This window comes from Lepidothrix coronata, unplaced genomic scaffold, assembly GCF_001604755.1.
Source record: "Lepidothrix coronata isolate B3197 unplaced genomic scaffold, Lepidothrix_coronata-1.0 Scaffold101, whole genome shotgun sequence".
Lineage (NCBI taxonomy): Eukaryota > Metazoa > Chordata > Aves > Passeriformes > Pipridae > Lepidothrix > Lepidothrix coronata.
Window position 1 is genome coordinate 1,773,205 of NW_016690281.1, and position 26,535 is coordinate 1,799,739.

General features: G+C 49.0%; 1 protein-coding gene across 1 annotated transcript in view; it reads right to left on the bottom strand.

The window, feature by feature from the left end:
• Positions 1–26,535, bottom strand: part of LMF1 (lipase maturation factor 1) — a gene marked incomplete at its 5' end in the record, with an annotated part of 152,628 nt that overhangs the window by 97,985 nt on the left and 28,108 nt on the right. The window contains one exon of the mRNA XM_017823042.1: positions 2,775–2,923. Coding sequence (XP_017678531.1) covers positions 2,775–2,923 — 149 coding nt within the window. The remainder of the gene's footprint in view (positions 1–2,774; positions 2,924–26,535) is intronic.

Below are 26,535 nucleotides of genomic sequence, written 5' to 3' on the forward strand. Positions count from 1 at the left end.
CCACATCCAGGCACCTCCTGCACACTTCCAGACATGGTGACTCCACCTCCTCCCTGGGCAACTTATTCCAATGCCTGACCATTCCGCCAGTGAAGAGTTTTTTTCCTAATCTCTGATCTGAATCTTCCTGGTATAACTTGAGGCCGTTTCCTCTCACCCTTTCACTTGGAGGGGTGGCACAAGTCTGGGCACACACCTTTGCTCCCCCACCCCGTGATTCTGGTGGGGACACGAAGACACGAACCAATGTTTTGCACCTTCCAAAATTCCAAGGAACCCAAGTGACAGAGATTATCACGAGCAGACCAACGGAGGCATCAAGGCACTGAGCTCTTCTGAGCAAATCAGCCCCACAAATGTCTGTTTGCATCACTTATTTCCCAACAAGCGCTCGCTCACACAAAGAGCCGCTGTTCTGTTGCCTCTGTGTGTTCCCAGGAAGCATCATCCGGCTTTACATCCCGCGCTAATGGCTCGTTAGGAACATCAAACATATAGATTGAATCACGCAATTACGCCTCTTAAAAAGTCAGCAATATTTGAGCTCAGCCCAGCACTCGCTGCCAATCAAACCCCGGCGGCAGCGCCAGCCCCTGCACTCCTCGGCTCCCGCCACACACAGCCGGGATTATTCCACTTCCCATTGCTCCACCTCCCCTGAGCAAGCCCAGCCAGCCCCAGGGAAGACATGGACAATGAAGCAAGATCTGGACGTGATTTTTTGGGGGAAGATTAGCCAGGAAACAGCAAAACTCCCTTATCACAGAATGGTTTGGGTCAGAAGAGACCTTAAAGATCATCTTGTTCCAACCCTTCCTCCAACACCTTCCACTAGAGCAGGTTTGCTCAATGCACAGTCTCTGGTTGCCAGAGCTCCACATGGGAAAAGAGCCCAAACAGGATACACTGAATGGAGAAAAAAAAAAAAAAGACTGACAGGTGAAATCAGTCCCATGACACGGGAACCAACCACAGGAAACAGGAGAACGTGGAGTCTTCTCTGGGAGCCACCACATTGCAGAAGAGAGACCTCCTTGCCCACCTGAGGTGTATTTCAAACATGGCACTGCTCACCTAACACCCAGCACAAGGTGAGAAAACACAGCTGAGCCGAGGGAATGCCGTTTGCTTGGAGGATTTTCCAAGGAAAGCCTTTCCCCAACCACCCAGAAGAGTCCTCAGAGAACCGCCCGGAAAAGCCGAACATCCTTTCTGCGTAAAATACAATCCCTGCCAATCCCACCCCTGGGAAAAGGTGCCTCCAAAACACACTTGTGCACAAGCTTCAGCCCCTGCCCAGATTAGGAGGAAACCGAAGATGCCCTGGGAGCAGGAGCACCTGCTTTCCAGGAGGATCCTTCGCTGTCACGCGTTAAACTCCCTTCCCGCTGCCTGCGAGTGTCGTTAGCCCGGCCCCGGAGGAGAAGGACATGTGTTTGGGCCCCAAAACATTAAAGATCCCATCAATCACCCATTTCCACTGCCTTGTGTAGATCCCCATTTAATGACCTTTCCATGCTTTCCGTTCCTGTGCCTGTTCCTGACGTATCAGTATCCCAGACACTCCGGGATGTGACAGGAGCCGACTCCTCTGCAAAGGCTCTCCTGACAATAACGGGAGAGTTATTACTCTCCAGCTAAAGAAGAGAAGCAGCACAGAGATAACAGTAACAAAGATGTTTGGGGAGCATGGTTTTCCTTTGTATCCAGCCTGTCCCATAATTCAGAATATATATCACACATTAGCAGGAGCAAAGCTCAGTCAGACTCCAAATTCAGAAGGAAAGCAGGGGGGAAACTTGGTGATCATTTAATTTTTTAAGGAAATGAGCTGGGTTTCCCTACACTTGGTGTCATAGACAATCAGTTCATTCTATAATCAGCATCACAGCTGAGAATCACCGAATCCCAGAATCATTTAGGTTGGAAAAGACCTCCAAGATCGAGTCCAGCCTTTGATCCATCACCACCTTGTCACCCACTGAGTGCCACATCCAGGCCTTTCTTGCAGCATTTAGAAGCTGAGAAGCACCAAACCCCCAGGATCCAGCCTCCATCCACAGAGGATGACGGGCCTATGCTGACATTTGGGAAGATTCCATTGGTGGCAAATGCCCCAAAATAATACATTCACCATGAGATTCATGAAAAAAAAACAACCAACCAACAAAAAAACCACCCAACCACTCCTCCTACAGCAATGATCCTTAAAGTTCTGGGATATTTTGAAGTGTCCAAGCAGATGGAGATACCAGGATAATGCCCCTGCCACACCTTTACTGCAACAGAGATGGGGCAGTTCCTGATGGATTCTCTTACAAGCTACTTGGGAATTTCCACTGGCACTGGGACAGTAAGGCAGCAATTGTTCTCTCTGATATGACAGAGCAGAGAGTGACACTTCAGGAAAGCACATCCAAAGGAAAAAGAACTGGGTAAAGCTGCTGCTTCCTGGGAATTACCCACTGGATTCCTCACAGTCCTGTGAAAAAGCCACAATGCCCAAGGTTCCACTTCCAATCCTTTGCAAGGGCCAATCCCAGGGGCAGCACCAACACACCAACACGGATATTCTTACTCCTGTTTTATCCTTAAAATAACCACTAAGAGTGAGGGCAAAGATTCTGGGAAGCGTTTCCCTCTACTCACTCCTTCTCCACTAGGAAAAATTCCCAACCCACAGGATTCTGATGGGCCAGGGGCAGGTCTTGTGCTGGGGTGAGACATCCCTTCTGCTGTCACCTCAAAGAAGCAAAGCACCACGTCCCACTCACCGCTCCGAGCATGATCCTGAAAATCAGCCAGCGGAAGCCCCAGATGACGATGCTGGAAGGAGGAGTGTGCTGGGGAAGGCGGGATAAGGTCCACAGAGGGCACAGGAATATCCCCAGGAATCCTGTTTCCAGGAGCTGCGACTCCCATCCTGCGGTGCCAACGTGTGAGAAAGGAAAAAAAGAGAAGAGTTATGCTGCTCTAAGTTATCCTCTTGCTAATTTTAAACACTGAAGAAGAAAAAAAAAAAAACACCTTTAATGCTTTTTAGGTTTAATTTGGGGGAAATTAGGTACCAAGTGTCCCAGTACATCACACACAGTGGGGGTTCAGGTGTTTGAAGCTACAGAGTGAACGACACGCATTGGGTTGTGTTGCTCTTCTCCAAGTATACGCTGCATAAAAATGGGTATTTTATGCAGTGTGAAGTGAGAGAAAAATGAATAACTTCTGTGAAGCAAAGAAAAATGTGATTTAAGTGCCCTGAGCAGTGCCACTGACTCCTCCAGTCACGGAGCCAACAGTCCTTCCGACTGTGCTGGATTTGTGCCGAAACGGGGCAGTTTTATCTTCAAAAGACATTGATTAAGATCTCATTAAGTCTTATTTATCACCAACATATTAAGTGCAATTGGAATTTTTTATCATGAAGAAAAATCATAATGGTAACAAGTCCAAATTGTCCACTGGGCCAGTTTTCCCCATTGTTGGATTTTACACGTGGCTGGATTTAACAAAATTACCCAGGATTGAACCAGCAGAGCTGAGATCAAAGCAGAGCCTTGGGATCACACCATGAACCTGCTCCCTCTGCTATGGGATGCTTTGGAGAAGCCAGACTTTCCCTAATCCATGCAAATCTGCATTTTGCATTTTCTTGTCCCAGCCCAGAGTATAAATACTGAAATGATTGTTCTGAAGAGGCAGAACACTCACCCCTGTTGTGACAGGTGAAGTCCAACCCCCACTACATTTTGAATTAACAATATACTGCTGCCAAAACCAAATTACTCCAGCTCTGTCCCACCTCCAATTATTCTTATCCTCAAATATTTCTGTGTGATACAATTGTACTTTAAACCATTAAAAAAGCACCTTGGTGAGGATAATTCTTGAAAATTCAGTACTGGAGCCATTTAAGACACTTGTTGGCCACGTTTAAGACACATTCCCACCTACATGTCTACACAAATTAAACCAGGCAGTGTCCTTGGCTCACATGTAGCCATGTTCCCTCCCAAGGGTTCTCCAGGCACTTTACCAGTGTGATCCACAACACCTCCCTTCGCCCAGCCCCAACAGGCAGCAAACATTCCAAACCCATCCATTCCTCCCAGCTCCAGCCTGAGCCACCTGATCCCCCACCAGAAGAGTTTTCAAACCCACGATTCGATGCTGTCACACAAGCAAAACTACCTTGAATTTGCTTTAAAATATTTTCAGCAGCAGTCAGGAAAACTCGGGTTTTTTACCTTAATGCGCACAAAATCCCTTAAATAAAAATGGATTTTTTTTCTCCCCTCGGATTATTATACATCACACAGCTATTAAAAACTCCCAATTCTCCCTCCATACATCCTGTGGTTTCCAGCAAACACACCCCAACTGCCTAAATTAGCGCTTCAGAGAGGAGAAGTGAAGAATATTGTACTAAAAGCAGCTGCACCAGGAAAGCACCAGCTAATTCCAAATGTGAGAGGTTGGTTGTGCCCAAAGAGCAGCTCTGGGGCCGACTGGCACCAAAAGGGTCGTCCATCTCCTTCATCCCTGCCTGCACAAGAATCCCACTGTTAGCCACGTTTTCATATGTTAATCACTGGGTTAGCCCTGCAGATCCATAGGATGGATGTTGGAGCGGGATCCAAACAGCCTCTGCATCCCTGTGCATCCCTCTCCCTCGGAGAGCAGCCTCTCCCGAGGACACAGCAGCGCTTTCTCCTACTTTCAAAAAGTCATTTTAATCCAAACCCCAATTCCCAGGGAGGTGTTCGTGTGTGCAGAGGGAAGAGACACAGAAGGATCTCGTGGTCCTGCCCGACCCCATTCCCGAGGGTCAAACGGGTCATCGGAGGATGCTCCTGGCACACATGTCCCGAGCCTTCCCGGGAAGCGCTGGCTGCCCGGAACAGGAGCCCGGCCCTGCACCTGTGCTCCTTGTTCCAAAGAGACAACTTGGAATCCTGGCACCGGCCCCACGCGGCTGCGGGACCAACGGCACAATCCGGCTGGGCCGTGCCAGGAAGGGGCCGGCTCGGCCAGCCCGGGGTAAACAGAGCTGCCAGCTGTTGGGAGCCACTGCTCCAGGCCCCGCTGCTCAGCACGGGCACAGCTAAGCCGGCACCAAGCCGGGTTTAGCTGCAAGTGCAGCCAAGGACAAACCGCGGTCGCAGCGCCGGGTCAGGAGTCGGCGCCTAAACCTCCTCGGCTCGTGGCCGAATCCTGCCCCTCCAGCTGAAGGGTGGTGCTGCTCCCCTGACCTGCAGAGCAGATCCCACCAAGGCCCTGCTAAAACCCAAGGCTAAGCGCAGATAGGCTGGGAGAGGCTCTGATTTATTCCCAGTCCTTCCCGAGGGATGGAGTGTCCGCAGCTGGCAGTGGGGTTGTGCGGATCAGCTTTCCACACCCTGCACTCAGATCCCCTCCAGTCCCTATCCATCTTCCTTCCACCCCAATAAGCTCCTCAGCTTGGATCTTTCCTGCTCCCAACCCACTGACAAAGCTCTCACCGCTCTCCCCTTCCCCAGTTGGCATGGACTCATCCTGACCACAGCCTGTCATTCCCAGAAAATCATTAAGGCTGGAAAAGATCTCTGAGGTCACCGAGTCCATTCCTCTTTCAGGCCTCATGTTGAGCAAACAAAGAGCTTGAGTTGGGTACTACTCCCTCAGCAATGGAAGTGCCTGTGATGGTGGGATTACCTGAGATGCCCCACATGACATGGTTTCTACTAAAATTACAGGTAAATCAGGAGGATTTCTGAGGATGTGAACATGTTCAACGCCACAAGTGCATCCACAGCTCCAGGTACAAGGGGGGAGCTCTGCTCCATCTCACATTGGGGCTTGATTGTAAATTGATATCAGAATCAGGATTACAAGATCCATCACCAGGAACCTCCCGTTTGCAGCCGCTGACTCACCAACAGTTGTTCACATCTGCCCTCACGAGCCTCAGACTCCAAATCCCTCACCATCTCAGACAGCTCCCAGGCCACAACTGTGTCTCTACTGAAGTTTGAGTGTTGCTACCTTTGAAATGGTTGCCACAGCCCAAAACACACTGTGACACCTCCAAGGAATCAACCAGGTCACCACACTCAGGCAGGGAAGGGCTGAAGAACAAGTGGCTCTTTGCTGACCCACACATCTGATTATTAACAGTGGTTTTCTCCCTAATCTTACCCTTCTCTTACTATCAAGTGGGCAGCACTGATGAAGGTGATGAAGTGGAAGGTGTCCCTGCCCACGGCAGGAGGTTGAAACAAGATGAGCTTTGAGGTCCCTTCCAACTCAAACCATTCCAGGATTCCACGATGAGATGGATTTGCTGATGTGGCAGTGCCAGGGAAAGGAGCACAACACAACCACATCCTCCGTCGCCACCAAACACACCAGGAACCACGGACCAAACCCTCCTCCAAGCTGCAGGAATTCCCACCCTTGGCATTTTCCAGGACCGCACTAGCACAGCAAAAACATGGACATGCAGGAAGCCATCTCCACGACCTGGGGGGACTCAGAGGGGAAATGGTGACAGAATCATGGAATCACAGACTGGTTTGGGTTGGAAGGGACCTTAAAGCTCATCCCATTCCACCCCCTGCCATGGGCAGGGACACCTTCCACTATTCCCAGGTTGCTCCAAGCCCCATCCAACCTGGCCTTGGACACTTCCAGGGATCCAGGGGCAGCCGTATCTGGACAGCCTCACTTTGGGGCTGGGAGAGGGGAGGGCAGGCCCTGGCCATTGGGAACTTCAGGAGCATCCATGTGGCAGCCACGGAGCACCACAAAACCCAACAAACCAGTGACAATCTGGGAACCAAAGCCCCGGTACCGGAGCAAAGATCTCCTGTGTGGAGCGAAGCCGCTTCATCCCCTACAGCAACACTGCCCAGCCCTGGAATTTTTGGGGCGAAACCCATGGGATAAACGGCAGCAAACCTCTCTCCAAAGGGCACTTCCCATCCTCGAGGCACCAACCAACACACCCTCATTTCCTGGGCTCCATCCCGGGGCTCCCACTGATCCTGCTGGGAACGAAAGGGTCACGTTGTTGACCCACCTGCTCCTGTTTTCTTCACTTGGATCTCGTCAAATTTCAGCAGCTGCAGAGCGGCACAAAGCGCCCCATTGTTATCCCAGCGCAGCCGGAGAGGGAGCCACGGGCTGGGCTTTTTGGGGGGAAAAAAAACATTAAAAAAAAAAAAAGATGGAAATAAAATAAACTGCCAATGGCGGCTGCACTTGCCCCACACGCGTTGGGAATGTTTGGGAATGTTTGGGACATGCTCCGAACCTGATGCGGCCAAATCCGTGGCTTTGGCATTTTCTGGAGGTCTCTGCCGGGGCAGGGGAGGAGGAGGAAAACAAGGAGGATGCGCCAGAGGGAAGGAAGGAAGGAAAAACGACGCAGGAAAAAGGCTTTCCCGTGTTCCTTTTAGGGGTTTTCGAATGTTTTTCTTCTTTAAAATGATATAATCCCTCACGGAAGGCAGGGTTTGTTACATTAAGTGATCTCTGGAGTCCAAACCCACGTGCTGCTGGACAGAGGAGCTGCAGGAGCTGGGACCACACGGCCCCACCACATCCTTCAGCAGAGACTCCACGCCTTGGAAGGGCTGATGTGCTGCAGGAACCTTCACTGGGGCTGAACATGTTAAAACAAATTTTAAAAAATTGGCATGAATGGCCTCCAAAAAAAGTCCAAGGCAGCCCCATAATGGCTCCCTATAGAGGGTATTATTTCTAATGGAGCACAGATTAAACAGGATTATATTGTTATATCATAATTTTCATCTTTATGACTTCCCATCAAATAAATTTCCCATCAGAACAGCCAAGTTATCACATGTCCATGGCTACAAAGGGGAGTCAGCTCAGCTCCTTCCTCCCAGTCTCCACATCCCAGTTTGCTGTTGACAGGGACAAACAGGGAGAGAAGCAATGAGGCAGAGAAGGGCTGAAAGCCTCCAGAAGAAGACAAAAAAACGGGTCCAAAGTTCCCTACTTTCAATTAATCTATTTTTCTGACTAAAAAAAATTCACCTGGCCAAAAATCAACCCTCGTACCTGGCTGTGGTAAGAAAAGCTCACAGAAGTTTATTTCTATTAATTCCCCTTCCTAAAATACGGGATAAGGTGAGGCAGCAAGTTGTTTCTGTCTGAATATAAATATCTACATGTCAAACTTCCAGAGAGCACATTTGCATGGCACACACAAAAGCTTCTCCAGCGTGGATACATGGATTTTCCAGCTCCCAGCAGCGGGCAGTGCAGCTGTCTCCCTATGGATATTGTGTGTCAGACACCCTGGCAGCCAAGGAGAGGGAGACATCCAATACAGAGTGACTTACCCTGGAATTAGACCTGCTCCCGAGCCTCTCCTCCCTCCCGCCCTGAAAACCAGGATTGCAGCCCTGGGGTGAAAACACCTGGTGAAAACAGTCTGGGTTCTGCTGATGAGCATGGGATGGTTTGATCCGTGGCTGGAGCTGGGTCAGGAAGGGTCAGACTGGATTTCAGGAAAAGGTTCTTCCCCCACAGGCTGGTTGGGCACTGACCAGGCTCCCCAGGGCAGTGGGCACAGCCCCAAGGCTGCCAGAGCTCCAGGAGGGTTTGGACAACACTCTCAGGGATGGGTGGGATTGTTGGGGTGTCTGTGCAGGGCCAGGAGTTGGACTGGATGGTCCTTGTGGGTCCCTCCCAACTCAGGATATTCTGTGACTCTGCAAATACTCATTAACCCCCTCACCCTCCTTCCCCTGCCCTCCATCCTCAGCTCCCACCCACAGAAACACAGATCAAATCAGAAAAAGCCCCAAACAGAACAGTTCTATCAATACAGAGACACAGCAACGTAGACAGAAGCAACACTTCTTTTCAAAATTACATATTGCCTCCAAAGAGAATAGTCAGGTCAGACTTAAGTCTTCAAGGAAGATAATCAGGAAAGATAAATCTCAACTAGGAAGGATAAGTCTCACAAGAACCTACCCCTCGACTCACAGAAAATAAATGTTCCTGCTTCTTCCTTGTTTTTTTGTTTTTAAAAAACACAAAACAACACTGCAAATCATCACAATTTGGAATTGTAAATCATCACAACTCATCAGCCCCGGCAACAACTTCCTCCAAGGAAAGCAAAGCTCCTGACTGTGCTAAAAGAGCTGCATTGCTTCAAAGTTCTTTGCTAACACAAGTTAAAAATCACAGAAAAAACAGAAAATTCTGCTCCAGGTAACCACAAACACCTTTTTTTATCTCCAGTGTGAAACGCTGGTCACACTAAAACCCAGGGCAAAGTTACCACCACTTCCAGCTGGGATTGGCTCTCACCTGTCCCAGTTACCCCCCTGCAGCTGGTTTTCCCATTCCCCTGTAGCCCAAAGCATCACCCCCCTCCCTTTTTGCCCTTCCCAGTCATTTCTCCTTTTCCAGAAGGACAACAAACCCTGTTAGAGAGCCAGAGACTCTCCCCTTCGCTCTCCAGCTTCCCAATTATCAGTAAAAACAGAGGCACAAAGAGCACTTACAAGAAACACTCAAGTTTGTGTCGAGTTTTACAAGTTTCCCTCTGGCTGGAGAGGATTTCTGGTGATTCCTAATGGAAAGGCCAAGTCTCTCCACTTGAACATGAAAACCCTGTTAATAATGTCCAAGAGCAGTTCTGAATCTCCTCCATCCACAGGCAGAGCACATGGGCAAGACAAGGTTGAAATAATTTAAGTCTTTCAATGAGGTGGAAAGCAAAGCCCAGAGACTGGCACTGCACAGCAAAGCTCCCTTTCCAACAGGTATAACGCAGAAAGTTGCAACTTTAAGACTTAAAAATACTTCAGAACCACAAGACTACTTCATTTTGAAGCATTCAAGCAAAAAAAAATCCCCCCAAATTCTGAGATGCTGATCTGAGAAGCAGAGCTGAGCTGGGAGAGAGAGAAAGGAGATTAAAAAAGAAAGAAATCATCCACCACAGCTCTGAGGGAAAGACAAGGAGGAAAGGCTGTGATTTATGGCTTCTCAGCTCGTGGTGCCTTTCCCTTGCAGACCCCAGAACAAAGGGATGTGTCTCACAAGCTGCCAGCCCCGCAGGGCTTGGAGCCTTCTCAGAGCTCTGAGAGCCAAAACTCAGAGGCTGAAGGACAGAATTCCCTTTGGCTCCGTGTCCTGGGCAAGAGCTGATAACCCCAGTCCTCCCCTGCCAGCCCAGGACACTCTGCTGCCCCAAAAACCACCAAACCCAAGGTGTGACCCAGCTTCCCACAGCCCAACCCTGCCAAACCCCTCTCCCCCAAACACCACGACCAACAAACACTCCCCAGTTCTCCTCCTCAGCCTTGGGATACTTCACGTTTTCGCAGCCAGCAGAAAAGTTCTCCGTGTTGTTGGAAGATTTGGGAAAATGTTATCCATAACTTTTGTTCTTTAAAGTATAAACTACCCAGAATTAAAAAAAAAAAAAAAATTTAGCATGAAAAACTTTTAAAAGCTTCCAAGTGCTCTCCAGGGTAGTCATTAGAAACTACTTAGGTAACAGGAGGGTGATAACAGTGAGTTAATGCAGCGTTAAATTAGCCCTCCTTCCATGCAGAACTCTAAGTGACAGAGGAATCAGTTGGGAGGATTTTTATTTTATTTTTTAAATAATGAAGTTAATGGATTTCCTGTTTTTAGCTCTGTGGGCGGCTGTCATTTTGAGGGATCTGTACATACTGTATTTAATTACTCTGTCTTAAAGGAACGAAAATAAGTTCATCCCTGTTCCTCTGAGCTCAGGGGCACCAGCACCTCTCCAGCTTGGCCATCAAGGTGGGGAGAACCTGCAGTGCTGCTGGTCAGGGAGGGTGGGATGGCTCTGGAGATGGGTGACACAGCAGCTCATCCTCTGCACTCCTGTTGACCAAAGAGGTTGTGGAGTCCCCATGGTGAAGTCCCCATCCCTGGAAGTGTCCCAGGCCAGGTTGAAAAGGGCTTGGAGCAACCTGGGCTAGTGGAAGGTGTCCCTGCCCATGGCAGAGGGTGGGATTGGATGAGCTTTAAGGTCCCTTCCAACCTAAACCATTCCAGGATTCCCAACGTCTGAAGTCATCCCTTAAAATCCTCACAGGCCACAAGACTGGTGCTTCACATCCCAGTGAGCTGAGGGGAACAAGCCCCAGGAATGTTCCCAGCTCAGAGAGGGCAGTGGCTTCCCAGGGCTGCCCCCTAACAGATCATGAGGAGCAGGGTCAGTGATGTCCATCAGTGAATTTGGACACAGATGAGCAGGGCTGAGGCTGACCACAGAATCCCAGGATCACTGAGGTTGGAAAAGCCCCCCCAGCCCATCAGTTCCACCCTGTGCCCCATCCCCACCTTGTCCCCCAGCCCAGAGCACTGAGTGCCACGGCCAGGCCTTCCTGGGACACCTCCAGGGATGGGGACTCCAAACCTCCCTGGGCAGCCCCTTCCAGGGCCTGACCACCCTTTCCATGGAGAAATTCCTCCTCATGTCCAACCTGAACAAAGCTGCCTGAGCATCCTGCAATGGTCCCCGGCCCACGTGTCACACAGAGACCTTTGTCCATGGGATGGGACTGGCTGTGAGATGTCAGAGGTGGCACAGAATGAAATGAAAGGCCAAGGCATGTTACCACAGCCAGGAGATGAGCCCTTCAGTGCTGGGGCTACACGTCACCTCAGGGCACGGCATCACCTTCCCACTCAATCCACAGCAATTCCCACCTTTTCAAGCAACCTGCTGAACACATTCCATCTGCTCCTTCTGGCCAGGCCCCCTGCAGCCCCGTGCCATGTGCCTGAGGAGCTAAACTGCTAAGAACAGGTGCCTGTTGGGTGTTAAATCTTTCTTCAGGCTGCTCTGGCAGCTTAAGAAACCCTCAGCAGCTGTTCCCATGGTTCTCCCAAAGCTCCCCCAGCCTGCTCCCCTCACCACCTCCCAGCCATCCCTCCCCACTTGTGCACTTCAGGCAAGAACAAATTAAAACCAACACCATGAAGGCACCTGGCGAGCTGCTGTGCCAGCAGACAGCGAGAGCAAACCTCCAGATAAAAAGCACATTAGACAAGTTTTTCCTGCTGTGTCACGTGGGATTCCCACTGCCCCGGAGAGATGGAACTTCAGCCTCGTGCCAGCACACGTTTCAACACCAGTGTCTGCAGGAGATGGCAAACACAGAGCAGGGGAGGGTTCCTTCAGGTTTCACCCAGGTTTGAATCGAATCTCTCATTTAATATTTTCTCTAAATCCTTAATTTTTTTTCCTGAGTATGGTGCTTTTCAGGTACAGCTCGTATATGGAACAAGGAAAAAAAATATGCTGGATAATTTATTAACCTCGAGGCAGAAATCCCCATCCAACACCCCAACAGGCACAAGATCACAGGAGCAACTCCAAAGGGTAGTCTCAAGGGTAATATGAGAGAATTACAGAATCATGGAATTCTTAAGGCTGGAAAAGATCTCTTGGATCATCAAGTCCAGCACCACCATGCTCACCACTAAACCCTGAACTCAGGTGCCCCATCCACGTGTTTTTTGAACACTTCCAGGGATGGTGACTCCACCACTGCTCTGGGCAGCCTCTGCCAGGACTCCACAACCCTTTCCATGGAGAAATTTTTCCTAAATTCTAACAGAAGACCGTGAACAGGTTATGGTCACCTTTTAGGTGGGACATGAAAGGCTGTCCAGGTACAGGAGAAGAAATGCAGGTCCTGGTAGTGAAAGGATGTCCCAGAGAAGGAGAGCACAACTTAATAGTTGTGCTTACAGAGGGACAGGGCACTGTGGTTTCTGGTGGGCTGAACTTACCAGTGCAGGAGGAATTTCTCCATGGAAAGGGTGGTCAGGCCTTGGAAGGGGCTGCCAGGGAGGTGGTGGAGTCCCCATCCCTGGAGGTGTCCAAGGAAGGCCTGGCCGTGGCACTCAGTGCTCTGGGCTGGGGGACAAGGTGGGATCAGGCACAGGGTGGAATCGATGACCTTGGAAGTATTTTCCAACCTCAATGATTCTGGAATTCCATCTTTTACACTAAAAACCTTAAAAAACTCAATAAACCCTCAACCAGCCGAGCAAAAAAAAAAAAGCAGATGCCATTAACACAAGACAGCAGGACAAAATCACTACAGCACCTATACTTTGATTTTTCTGATTCTAGGAGGTGATTTGCTCTGTCCAGAGCAACAATTTTTTTCTAGTGTCCCAATTTTTTTGGGGATTACAGTTCAGGAAGAAAACTGATATTGCCACATCCTTTAGGACATGCCTCCAACAAGACTCTCCACTCAGCTCCATCCCTCACACTGCTGTACCAAGGCCCTGGTGATGTCACTCTGCTGGGATCCAGGGCTGCTTTAATCCAGGCCCTTTTTTCAGCAGGATGAGCTCAGAAGGGACCAAAGTGAGTAACAGGACCTCAACACCCACAGCTTTAACCTCCAGGAACAAAGGAAGAAAGAGGGAGCAGGAGGAAGGAAGAGCAAACAAAGATCTCGGGAAATCAAAAAGCTGCTTTCAAAGCCCATCTGATTCGAAGGAGATCTGATGGGATGGAGGAGGAAGCAGCAGCTTTTTGGCAATCACGGGGCAGATGCCAAAAAGTCAACTGCTTTAGGGGGTTGTTCTCACCCTGCACAGCACAAAGGGGTGAGCAAACAAAAACAGGCAGAAATGCTGATGGTCAGAGACCTGAGCCAAGGCTTCCAAGTCCTGAAATCTCCCTGTTCATCTAAAGACAGAGATCAGCCAGTTCAGCAATCACTGAACTGATGGAGTAACACACAGTGCATTGAAAATCATAAATCACAGAATCCTGGAGTGGTTTGGGTTGGAAAGGAGCTTTAAGATCATCTTGTTCCATCCCCTGCCATGGGCAGGGACACCTTCCACTAGCCCAGGTTGCTCCAAGTCCCATCCAACCCGGCCTTGGACACTTCCAGGGATGGGGCAGCCACAGCTTCTCTGGGCAACCTGTGCCAGGGCCTCCCCACCCTCACAGGGAACAGTTTCTTCCCAATATCCCATCTAACCTGCTCTCTGGCAGTTTAAAGCCACTGCCCCTTGTTCTGGCACTCCAGGCCCTCATCAAAAGCCCCTCTCCAGCCTTCCTGTAAGGCCCCTTTAGGTACTGGAAAAATGATAAAAGAAATGAGAAATACTGCAACATAACTGGTTTTAGCAACAGCAAATGGATTTGTAAGGAAGTCTTTGGATGCTTATTAAATCTCCATGGGACCAACCTGCCTGAGGAATCTGCTGCCACACATCAAGGACAAGTTACCAAAGCAGCAAGACCAAGACCCAGACTGTGGTGTTCTTCCCATCTCTCACTTGGGGGGAAAAAAAAAAAAAAAAAAAAAGCCAGAAGTGTCCTTTAGACACCTTTAAAACCACTCTGTCAAGGGGTTCCAGAGGTAGAGAGGGAAGGAGGATCCAGGATATGGAGCCCCTGAGCCACCTCCCACCAAAATCTGCAACCAGAAAAGCTCACTGCAATGCTGCAGCCCCGATGGCAAAGATTTCACATGATGACCCCTTCACCCCCTCCCCCAGGAACAGCCACAATTATTAAAAGCAGCACGTCAAACCAGAAAGTTTTATCTAGTTGGGTTTTTTTTTGCCATAAGGCAGCTCCAAACATCGCCCTAATTTTGTCTTTTCTCTTCCCTCTCCCCCAGAAATTCCTCCCCACGATCGAGTTACCCGTCACTCTTCACCAGGCCACAGAGAGAGGAGAGAGAAATAATTGCAAGCCTTAAGATCTCAGGTCATTTCTTTAAGCTCTTTTCTCAGCCTGTCCTAATATTTTACTCCCTCGATGAAAAGCGGAGGCGCAAAACAACTCCCACCCCTGTCAGCCCGAGGATACAGAAACTCAAATCATCACCTCCCAAACAACAGGAGTCAATACCCAATTAGAATATGCATTTAAGCATAAATTTAGACTTAGCTGATTAAAAAAAAAAAAACCTAAATATAAATCAGGTCTATGTAAAGAAACAGCCAGATGTGGCGCTCATTCAGTTTTCTGCCTTTATTAAATAAATAAATTGCTTTTATTAACGTGCCATTCATAATGTTTCCTCACCACACGTGGATATTCCTCATTAAATTTGAAAATCTCAGGCACTGGCAGGAGAAGCAGAGACAGTCACCCTTATTAATCCGAGTCAGCAGCTGGAGAATTACTGCGGATTCCGTTTTTAGGAATAAGCAACTTCCAGAGTGGGAAGAAAACAGAAAGATAAAGCCCCACAAAACAGGGTTATTTATTTTGACAGCTGTGGTTTAGTTGCTTTAACTGTTTATGGCGGTTTTTAAAGCAGCTCTGAAATCTGCTCTGTGAAAATAAGGGAGACTCAGGAGTGGCAGTTTTGGTGCAAGTCTGGAGAGGAGACACAGTGGAACGACCTGTTTTGGGGCTGGGACAGGGTGGGGAACAGGTGGGACACCAGCAAAGGGTCTGGAGACCACCAGGCTGCTATGAGAGGTTACAGATGCTCCTGGAGCCACACATTCCTCTGTCACAGAATCCCAGAATCACTGAGGTTTGGAAAAGCCCTCCCAGCCCATGGATCCCCCCTGTGCCCCATCCCCACCTTGTCCCCCAGTGCCACAGCCAGGCCTTCCTGGGACACCTCCAGGGGTGGGCACTCCAAACCTCCCTGGGCAGCCCCTGCCAAGGCCTGACCACACTTTCCAGGAGGAAATTCCTCCTCATATCCAACCTGAGCCTCCCCTGGCACAACCTGAGGCCGTTCCCTCTCCTCCTGTCCCTTGTTCCCTGGGAGCAGAGCCCGACCCCCCCCCTCCCGGCTCCCCACTCCTGTCAGGGAGCTGCTGAGCCAGAAGGTCCCCCCTGAGCCTCCTTTTCTCCAGGCTGAGCCCCCCCAGCTCCCTCAGCTGCTCCAGCCCCTTCCCTTCCCTGGACATGCTCCAGTCCCTCCCACAGGCACAGCCCTGGGTGGGTGTGGGGTGGCCATGACCCCAAGTTCCTCCCAGTTTAGGTGTTGGTGGTGGTACTGGTGCAATGGGGCATCTCAATCCCAGCTGGCTCCCACTGCTCCCACCTCCACAAGTGTCACCTGTCCCCCTCTGCCACAGCCCAGGTTTGCTCTGTTGGTTCCAAATCCACAGGGATGTTGCTTCCCCTCAGCGGAAATTAGATCAAACACGGGCTGCTGGGCATTACCATATCCTGAATATTTAACTCCTCTTTGCCCAAAGGGCACATTAAATCCCCCTTTATAGATCCCTTATTTCCTGTGCCTCGAACAGGTCATACCTTGATGCACCTTGGGATGTTCCTGCCAGAGCTCAGGGAGGGTGATGGGAGCCCATGGGGAGTACACAGGGAAGCTGTGGCTGCCCCATCCCTGGAAGTGTCCAAGGCCAGGCTGGACAGGGCTTGGAGCAACCTGGGACACTGGAAGGTGTCCCTGCCCATGGCAGGGGGTGAAACGGGATGAACTTTAAGGTCCCTTCCAACCCAAACCATTCCGTGATTCCATGAATTCCTCAGTAACCTTTTCTTTTTCCTTGAAATCATTGAAACTAAAGGAAAACAGATAAATTTATGTGTATTTTGACATCCAGTTTCTCATCAGGAAGATCTGTATCTTAGCTCTGATATCCATCAGAATTTCTGCAGATACCCCAGGACTTCATTAAATAAAATTAACACCTCCTCCATCAAGTGTGTTGTCAGTGACACAGCCACACTTAAGTGACATTAACTGCACGTCTTCCATGGGATTGATCCCTGCTAATGCTGCCTGAAGAAAAACAAGGTTCTAATTCCTGGAAGCTCTGAGCCACACTAGTTTTTGGAAAACACCAGGCACTCGTTTCAGGCTGAGAATACCAGTTGGGATAAATTACTTTTACTTCTCCTAATCTTCCCCAACCCTTGGAAAAGAACATATATTTTCTTGCTTTCTGGCTGCTTTGCAGAGTTGTTGCCCACTATTGGATAGCATTATGTGCTAAAAAAATGTAAAAATAAAAAAATTACTGCTCCAAAGCCCTTTTCCTGAAAGGAAACTCCCCGAGGAGCCACTCCCAGCCTCCAAGGAGGCAGAACTCAACCACAAACTGCTGCTCTGCTCTGTCCTCACCTGTCCCCTGGGCCAAATTCACCTGGGACAGACCTGAGCTGTCACACCCTACTGCCAAGAGAATCCTTTGATGGGAGGAGTATCAAGGGAGCAATCAAGAAAATCCTGGAAAGGGAATTAAAACATATCTGTGTTCCCAAAATGACAACATCCCCTTCAAAGTCACGCCCGCTCCGATCCACACTCACCCAAGGCAGAGGAACAACATCAGTGACTCTGCAAGACTAAACCCACTCCATGGGAATTCTCTGGTCTTCCAGGATCTGCTCCAGGCCATCCCACTGCCTCAGCTTCCCAACTTCCTTTGGTGGCTTTGTCCCGTAACTCAGGTACCACCACACCAGGTGCTGGCGGGACATGGACCCGCTCCCGAGGCACCAGCACATCCAGATCTTATTCCTGCCCCATCCATCACCCCAATTTCCCTTCTCAGGGAATTATACACCAATTATTTCTGTCCCAGAGCAGGGTCTGGGCAATCCTTGCTGCATCTACAGAGCTGGGGAGAGCGATGGAGGAATCCTGAGGCTCCCGACACGGCCACGTCGGGAAGCAACAACTAATATTTTTAAGCCTCATAATTCCATTTTTGTTCATGTCTACATCCCATAGTCAGGAAGAAAACAGAGCAATAAAAAGACAACCCTAAATCCTGTATTTCCTCTCCTCTAGCCAGGAGATCATTAAAAATAAAACAAACCAAAACACAGTAACAACAATAACAAAGGAGAAACTCCGCACACGCTCACGGGACTCAATCTTTCATTTTAAATTATCCAAGAGTTTCCTTGGTTAGGCTTTTTGTTTGTTTGTTTCCAGGAATGCATTTTAAAATCATTATCCCTTTCACTGCTTCCTCAAGCTCTTAACTAACATTTACCACCTATTGCTTGTGCTACAAAATTCAAACCGATTGTAAATTAATTCTTGGAGAAGCTCAGAGCAGGAATTCTGCTGTTTGTCACCACGGAGGTTCTGTATGGATTTCTAAGGACGTGGCAGTACGAAGGCTGCTCTCACCCAAACTTTGTCAAGAAGAGAAGGCTGGGTGACCAAGGCTTGGTCACGCTGCCAGGCTGGTGGGGTGGGAACAGCCCGTGACTTTGGCATCAAACCCAGCTGAGCTGAGCTCTGCACACCCAGTTGATCAGCCAAGATGCCCTGATGCTCCTGCAGCCTCTGGCACACTCCTGATTCAGAAGTAACTCACTTGTCCCTCCAGCCCCTCCACAGAAGCACAGAATCCTGGAATGGTTTGGGTGGGAAAGGACCTTAAAGCCCATCCAGTTCCACTTGGATGATACACCTTCCACTAGCCCAGGTTGCTCCAAGCCCCGTCCAACCTGGCCTTGGACACTTCCAGGGATCCAGGGGCAGCCACAGCTTCCCTGGGCAACCTGTGCCAGGGCCTCCCCACCCTCAGAGCCAAGGCTTTCCTGGCTTTCTGAAGAAAGGCACGAGGTTGGACACCCAGACCACATCTCCCTACGGCAACTCCCAGCGATCCCCATCTCCAGCCCCGCTGCAAACGCTGTGGAGCCTTCCTGGTAAAGCAAGGAGGGGGGAAGCAAAGCAGCATGTTTTCCCACAAATATTACCATTCCCTGAGTTCTGCTGCCAGTTGGAAGGATTCAGCAGTTTAATGATAACATAACACAGCACAGAGCAAGATTTTCCTCTGCTCCTTGCCGCCGGCAACCTGGGTGGTGGCTTTCCCATGCGTGTGACATCAAATTCACTTGCAGGCACGTTCCCTACCATATAATTAAGAATTTTTGCTTCTAATTTGAAGAAGTGGCTTTTTATGTTTTTATATAAACCGCTGAAATCAACCACATTTAACAAAAAAAAAAAACACAATCACCCAGGATAGTGACAACTGATATTAAACAGCTCCTCGCATGTGTCCCGACACCACAAGACTCGAACACCCGCTGTAAGAAATCCAAATGACTTCAGTGCATAAAATGAACCAGATGAATTAATCATGGGGCTTTTCTGTCCTCACTCTACAGTGTTATTAACTCAGGCTGAAAATCATGGAATGGTTGGGGTTGGAAGGAATCTCAAAGATCGTGTATGTGCCCCAGAACAGAGAGACGCAGTGTGTTCGTTAAGCGTTCAGCAACGTGCAGCCAACCTGGAAATGCAAGATAGCAGGTACAGCTCAGGGGTTTTCCATACAAATAGTTATCAGTACCCCAAAGCAGGGGAAAACATCCTGCCACTGCTTTAATCCTGGAATTTCAAGTGGATGGCAACACCTCCGAAGCAGTTGCTCGAAGAATGAATTCATTTTATCGACAGAAATCACCGCCCGGGCTTTGATGTGAACTTTCAATCATTAATGGGAAACTTGTCAGTGGAGCTGAGGGCTGGAATTCCATAACTGGAACCATGTGGGAAGGCAGCTCGAACACCAGCACCGCTTACCCTGGTGATTTATCAAACACCTGAGGCCACGTGTGCTCACACCAATAACGCCCTGGGTGGAAGAGGGAAAAAAATGTCCTGCTGAAAAATCATCTGGAATGCGGGGAAGGGAACCCAGAGCAAGGCTAAAAGAGCTGTTACTTGTTAAAATCATTACAAACCAGTTTCTACATGGTAACACAGTAAATTTCAAACCAAAAAATACTCTAACACAATCACAGAATGGTTTGGGTTGGAAGGGACATTAAAGATGATCCAGTTCCAAACAGGGTGTTGCTCAGACGGTCTAGAAAGCCATTTAAAAGAGATCAACACTTTTTGGTGTGACACTGTGTCCCACTCTTAGTGACAACACGGCAGGGTAGAGTACAGAATCTAAGATAAAACATCTTTTGAAGTATCTGGAAATGCAGAAATAAAGAGAACTGAGCACAGCAAAGCTCTGGACTGAAAGGAGGGAAAACTGCTGCATTTCAAAACAGGAGCCCAGATCCTTCTCCAACTGATACATCTGCAGAGAGGGGACTTTTCAGCAATTATCTGGAATTTCTGGAGGTGATGTTGGTCTGGGAGTTATTGCCATTGCAGGGGCAATAATGATTTGCAGCCAAAACTGACCACATTCTTACAGAATCCCAGAAGAATCACTGAGGTTTGGAAAAGCCCTCTCAGACCATCATCAAGTCCCCCCTTGTCCCATCCCCACCTTGTCCCCCAGCCCAGAGCACTGAGTGCCACAGCCACTTCCTTGGACACTTCCAGGGATGGGGACTCCAAACCCCTCTGGGCAGCCCCTGCCAAGGCCTGACCACCCTTTCCATGGAGAAATTCCTCCTCATGTCCAACCTGACCCTACCCTGGCACAGCTGGAGGCCGTTCCCTCTCCTCCTGTCCCTTGTTCCCTGGGAGCAGAGCCCGACCCCCCACCCCCAGCTCCCTCCTCCTGTCAGGGAGCTGCTGAGCCAGAAGGTCCCCCCTGAGCCTCCTTTTCTCCAGGCTGAGCCCCCCCAGCTCCCTCAGCTGCTCCTGCTGCTCCAGCTCCCTTCCCTTCCCTGGACACACTCCAGCCCCTCCAAGTCCTGCAGTCCAGGCTCAGAACTGGACACAGGACTGAGGTGCCTCAGCAGTGCCCAGGACACACAACCCAAGCAAGAACAGAAGCTGCTGGTGACCCAGGATTTAAAAATGAAATAAAACACAAAGCTATTCACATGCAAGATCATTTTCCAAGGAGAAAGTGGTGACCCTTGAAGAGTGGCACGTGCCAGGAGTTTTTAAATTTAATTTTACTTTAAACTCGCAGAGGAGAAGTTCAAAATGCTGTTTGTACCCGTAAGTCAGAGTTAAAAGGTATTTGATAAAAACCTACACCGATTTCTCCTGGCCATAAATCCAAAAGGTAAGATTGTGCAACATCAGTACTTCATATTTAATAATAACAAACAGATGGGAAAATATTATAATAAATCATTCTAACTGCCCAAGCTGTGTGCCAGAAACTCTTGGCCAAATTCCCCTGCTTAACTATCTCTGTACCATTTTCAGACCTCCAAACTCTCCATATTCCTGGAGGTGGGAATATCAGCAGAGTGACTTTCTCTTAAAATAAAGAAATGAAGAGATGAAATCACCACCTGAGCTGCCCCACAGGGCTGCCACAACACTGCAGAAGGTGCACAATGATGAGCTGTGCTTTACCACCAGAGCTGCATTTCCTGGAGTTCAATTTAAAGGGTACATTCTGAAGCACTACATCATGGCTCTAAGGTGTTCTCATCCTCCTGGCCACTGCCTGTTTGAAAAGCTCAATAAACCAGAAAAATATCATTAAGAATATAAAGAAGCCACGTAAGTGAGAGTGTAATATATTCATATTATATATGGCAATACAGAGGACAAAAAGTGGTATTTTAAAGCTTAGCAAAGGGCAGAAGAGATGGGAAGAGCCACAGCTCTGTGTTATCCCCTCAGACACCTCCCTGGCATCTCCCTTCCCCATCCCTGGGGGGATTTTTCCCTGTCTCCAAGCTCTGTGCTGTGTTTTCCTCTGGCTGAGATACCCAGCACAGCTGGGCAGATCCAACTGCACTGACACCATTCCAGATTTAACCCGGAATTTGGCTGTTGTGTTTCCCAACCTGTGTTTAACTAAACAGAAGATCCTGGCAGCCTCTGCCCCGGTGACAGTTGGTGGTGACAAGTGGCTGTGCCACAGCTCCATCCCCACCAGCCTCCTCAGGCAGCTGGGAGGCCCAGCAGAGCCCCCACGAGGGCTCTCCATCCCAAAATAACAACAAAAAATGACCTCAGCAACCCCAAACCAGGGACAAGAACCATTTCCCAGTCCATTTCTACCCCTCATCCTTCACCCTTCCCGATGTCTCCTCCCCACTCTTGCTCCCAGATTGCTCATGGCTTTTTGGTCCCACCTCTTGCTATTTTTTGGGGGATCATCTCTGTTCCCTCCTTCCACAGAAGCACCACCCTATTTTCTGGCGAGCTGCAGGAGGACTTTTTCCCCCTGGGGAGCTGCAGGAGGACTTTTTCCCCCTGGGGAGCTGCAGGAGGACTTTTTCCCCCGGGGAGCTGCAGGAGGACTTTTTCCCCCTGGGGAGCACTGTCTGGTTCCCAGGCAGGTCTCTGTCATCCTGCCCCAACGTGGCTTTTCCAGAAGGAAAAGCAGAAGGCTGGGTGGTGACATCTGACCAGACTGGAGCTCCAGGATCTATTCCTGCCTTTGCTCTTTCCCAGCCATCCCTGGAAGCCAGCCCTGCATGGGCCTGGGCAGGTCGGAGCCCAGGCTGCCCACGCAGAGTCCGGCCAGCCCCGAGCCAGCTCCAGGGAGGTTGGGAGGTTGAGCAATCCATGTGGAGAGGGCTCAGGCTGCAGGAGAAAACCACAGCCCGCTCGGGATTCCTCATCCTTCCTACTCACTCCATCCCCACTCCCAGCCCAGCTCCAGGGCAGCTGCTGAATCGGACACAGCTCAAACAAACCCGAAAATAATCTTGTATCTCCTCCCCTGATAAATGTCCATAAGAAGGGGTAAATCCAGAGGTGACCTCATAAACCTCCACACCTCACTACCTGCTCCCTGAAACCCTGAGCTCTTTAGTCTGGGCTTAATAGTTTAATCACCTTAGAGCCTGAAAGCAGAGGATAGAAATCAAAATCCTGCTACTAAAACACTGTTATTTTAGGCAGTGTGCCTAAACCTCTTGCTCCTATGGAGCAGCTTTATATAAAGGTCTGGAAGCTCCTTGGGGAAAGCCTGATCCCCGTGTGACATCCAGGGACACAGGACATGGAGGATGCAGTTCCTGCTCACCAGGCAGTGGGACCTCATCCACAGGTTCATCCTCCTCCACATGGATCACACAGCCCCCCACCCTCAACAGGCACATCCCCTGGGAACAGACCACGTCCTTCAGGCCTTAAACCTTCGGCCGAGCAAGGACAGGAGTGACTTTTGCTCTTTTCAAAGGGATAAAGCACAGCATCACTCACCTTCCTCCTCCCCCTCCTGGCCAACACCCTCTTCTCCAAGCTTTGCTACTTGTAGTTTTCCCACTATTCCAGGGTTTTCCTAGAGTGGTTATCATAGAATGGTGTGGGTTGAAAGGGACCTTAAAGCCCATCCAGTCCCACCCCCTGCCCACCTTCCACCAGCCCAGGTTGCTCCAAGCCCCATCCAACCTGGCCTTGGACACTTCCAGGGATGGGGCAGCCACAGCTTCTCTGTGCCAGGGCCTCACAGGGAACAATTCCTTCCCAATATCCCATCTAACCCTGCCCTCTGGCAGTGGGAAGCCATTCCCACTTTTCCTGTCCCTCCAGGCCCTTGTAAATAGTCCGAGTCCCTCTTTCTCATCAGCTCCTTCAGGAGCTGCAAGGCCACAATTCAGTCCCTCCAAAACCTTCCCTTCTCCAGGCTATAACAGGGACAGGTAATTTTGGGATGCATCCAGGCACAACCCCCCTTGGAAAAGAACAGGAAAACACAAGAGAGTTGCAATAAAAGCCCCAACTGTTCCCAACTGGGGCACAAGAGCTGAGGGCCGGCGGAGATTTCAGCGCTGGAAATCGCGGCGTGGAATTCGCTTTGAAATCCTGACACTTATCTCTTCTGACTAACATAAAATATGTACCTTGGCTCCCTCTCACTTCCTATGACCGACTGGGAAGAGCAGGGCTTAACACTGCGGTTTCACCCGGCTCAGGAACGGAAAAGAAACCCATGAGAAAATTATTTCGCTCGACTAAAAAATAAATAAATGGAGCGAAATTTTTTCAAAGAGTCGGAGGGAACGCGGTGGATGCGCCGAGGAGGAGGGACAGGAACGTTTGGCGAGGTAACATTCTCCTTAAATCAAAAATTCTGAGGTGAAACTCTAACACCCAAGCGCTGGGAGAGGATTTCAGAAAAATCAGGGTGTCCCGCACGGGGCTCAGTCAGAAGCAGACGCAGCAGCCTCGAGTTTTGCACCAAGATGCCACAAATCACATAAAAACAACACAAAATATTTCAACTCCCTGTTGCCACAGCGAATTCCTTTCAGTCAAACTCTGGGGACAGTAAGAAAACTGGCAGCTCTAAGGCCTGAGCTCCCTGATCCGACGTCTCTGAGCACTCTTTGTGCTGCTCTTTTGCTCTTGGACTGATTTCACCCCAAATCTGAAGTTCAGATGATGCTGGAAAACGCAGTCAAACCCCATTAAATTCACAAAGATACAGATTTTTAATGGTGCTCAGTCATTAAATCATCTCCTTCACACAAATCCGTTTGCTCACATTTAAATGGGGAAACACGGAATATCTGGTTGCCAAGAACCACATTTTTCCCTGGCACAAACGCACCAACACATGCATTTTTTTTTATATGACAAGTGCAACTGAGGTCTAAATTTCTATTCACCAAATCTCTGACCTGTGACACGTTTTGTCCCTAATTTAGAGACAAAAAGGATCACAACAACTCCAAAAGGGCCGATTTAGTTTCTCCGATCCAGAAATCTGCTCGACCCGGTTCATTCCCACAAATAATAACAAGGAAACAACATTTTTGGACAAAGAAGAAATGCACAGACAGTTCCATTCATGGAATTTGTTCCCTGCTCCAGGGGGGGTTCAAGGAGTTTGGCACTTAGAGTGAGATCAAACTTGACCTCTGGCTCTCCCTCCACTGCCCAACGCCAACACTTCCACCAGGCTTTATATGGGGAGTGAACAGAGAAAATGCAATAAACTTCAAAATAGAGCCTTGTGAAGAACCACAGAGGCTTCAAAAGGGACTCTGCCAGCACAAACACACTGAACAAAATTTAGCCTCAGTAGCATTGAACAGTCCAATAAATACCCTTCAGAAGACAACTTAAAAGGGGGGAAAAAAAACCAACCCCACACATCACTGCACCTCCATCCAGCACGAAGAGAGACAGCAAGAGTTCATGAGAGCACAATAGGAGACATTGTAATCAAACCTTTATTTTATTGGCCAAGTCAATGGATTTTTAATATATGGCCAAAAAAAAAAGTGAGTACCAGATAAAAATGGGCAGGAAGACTAAATAAAGTGTTCTTCCATTTCCTTGGAGCAGCTGGGATTGTGCATGGAGATGCTGCAGGTCTGCTCATGGTTCTCCAGACAAGGAGCTTTTTTCCCAATCCTCTGACTGATTAAACAAAGACAACAGATCAAAAACTTTTAACGTGACCCAAACTGCAGAGAATTCCTGCTTATCAAACATTCCTGATGGAAAGCACCCAAAAACGAGGGACTTCTACTCAAAACTCCACACACCAGAGCAAATAAAAAAAGGATGAGGACTATCCCAAGAGCTGGATTCACCAGCCTTCCTCAGAGCTCCACACACGACCTCCAGCTGCCCAGAGATGGCCAATGCCAAGACTTCAACCCTTTAATTTGTAATTCTTCCATATACCTTGGGAACACCCAACAAGACTCACCATCTCCAAGAAAAATGGTGCTCCAAAACTTTACATGCAGAGCTGTAATTATCCTCATAAATTACTGCCATAAAACTCTTATAGTGATGTAGATCAGGTCAGAAAAAGGGCATTTGAGTGGTTAACGAGCCACAGATAAATCAGATGCAGGTCAGAAATGACAGTGTGGTTAATGGAAAATAAAACCTCCAGCAGTTCCTTGGATGCCCTTCCGTCTACTCTGATTATTCAGGGGTTATTCTGCACATCGAGGTTTATTTAAACTTCAGAAAAATAGAAAAATAAAAATAAAACTTGCTCTCCCAGGCCAAACCTGAACTTTTGATGGAAGCAAGCCCTGGAGACAGCTCTGCCCATCTCCCATCCTCCTCCCAACCAAAGCCTGGCGGTATCACAGGGAATTTAAACAGCCCCACGCTGGGAAGTGTCAGCCTGTGGAGGCCAACACTGTCATGGAGCTGATCCATTGTTTTCACTGGATTCTCCCCAACTTGTCCTTCTCACTAAAAATCAGAAAAAAAAACTTGACTGCCTCCCACTTTTGAGGTGGATTCTGCTTTTAAGTAGGGTTTTGGGCTTACTCCCTAGAACTGACTGTTTTCCAAGCAGGTGGATTATCCCTGGGCTGTCCCAGTTCTTGGAGTTTATGACAACTGGCAAATACTTCAGGGACAACAAATGCCACTATTCCTGCTCTGCAGCATGTCCAAGATCCTTCAAGCCTGAAGGTTTGTGTTTGAAGCAGAAAATCCATCAGGAATCCAGGACTGAGGTGAAGACCAGGTTGGATGGGGCTTGGAGTAACCTGGGATAGTGGAAGGTGTCCCTGCCCACAGCAGGGGGTTGGAATGGGATGAGCTTTAAGGTCCCTTCCAACCCAAACCATTCCAAGATTCCATGACATAAAATAACGCCAATGTCCTCTGCAATTGATTAAACACTTGGAAAAAAATCCGATTTCAAACAGTTGTCTGAGTCTGGGCTTTTAAAAATAGAGCAAAAGGAAAAAATAATCACTTGTAC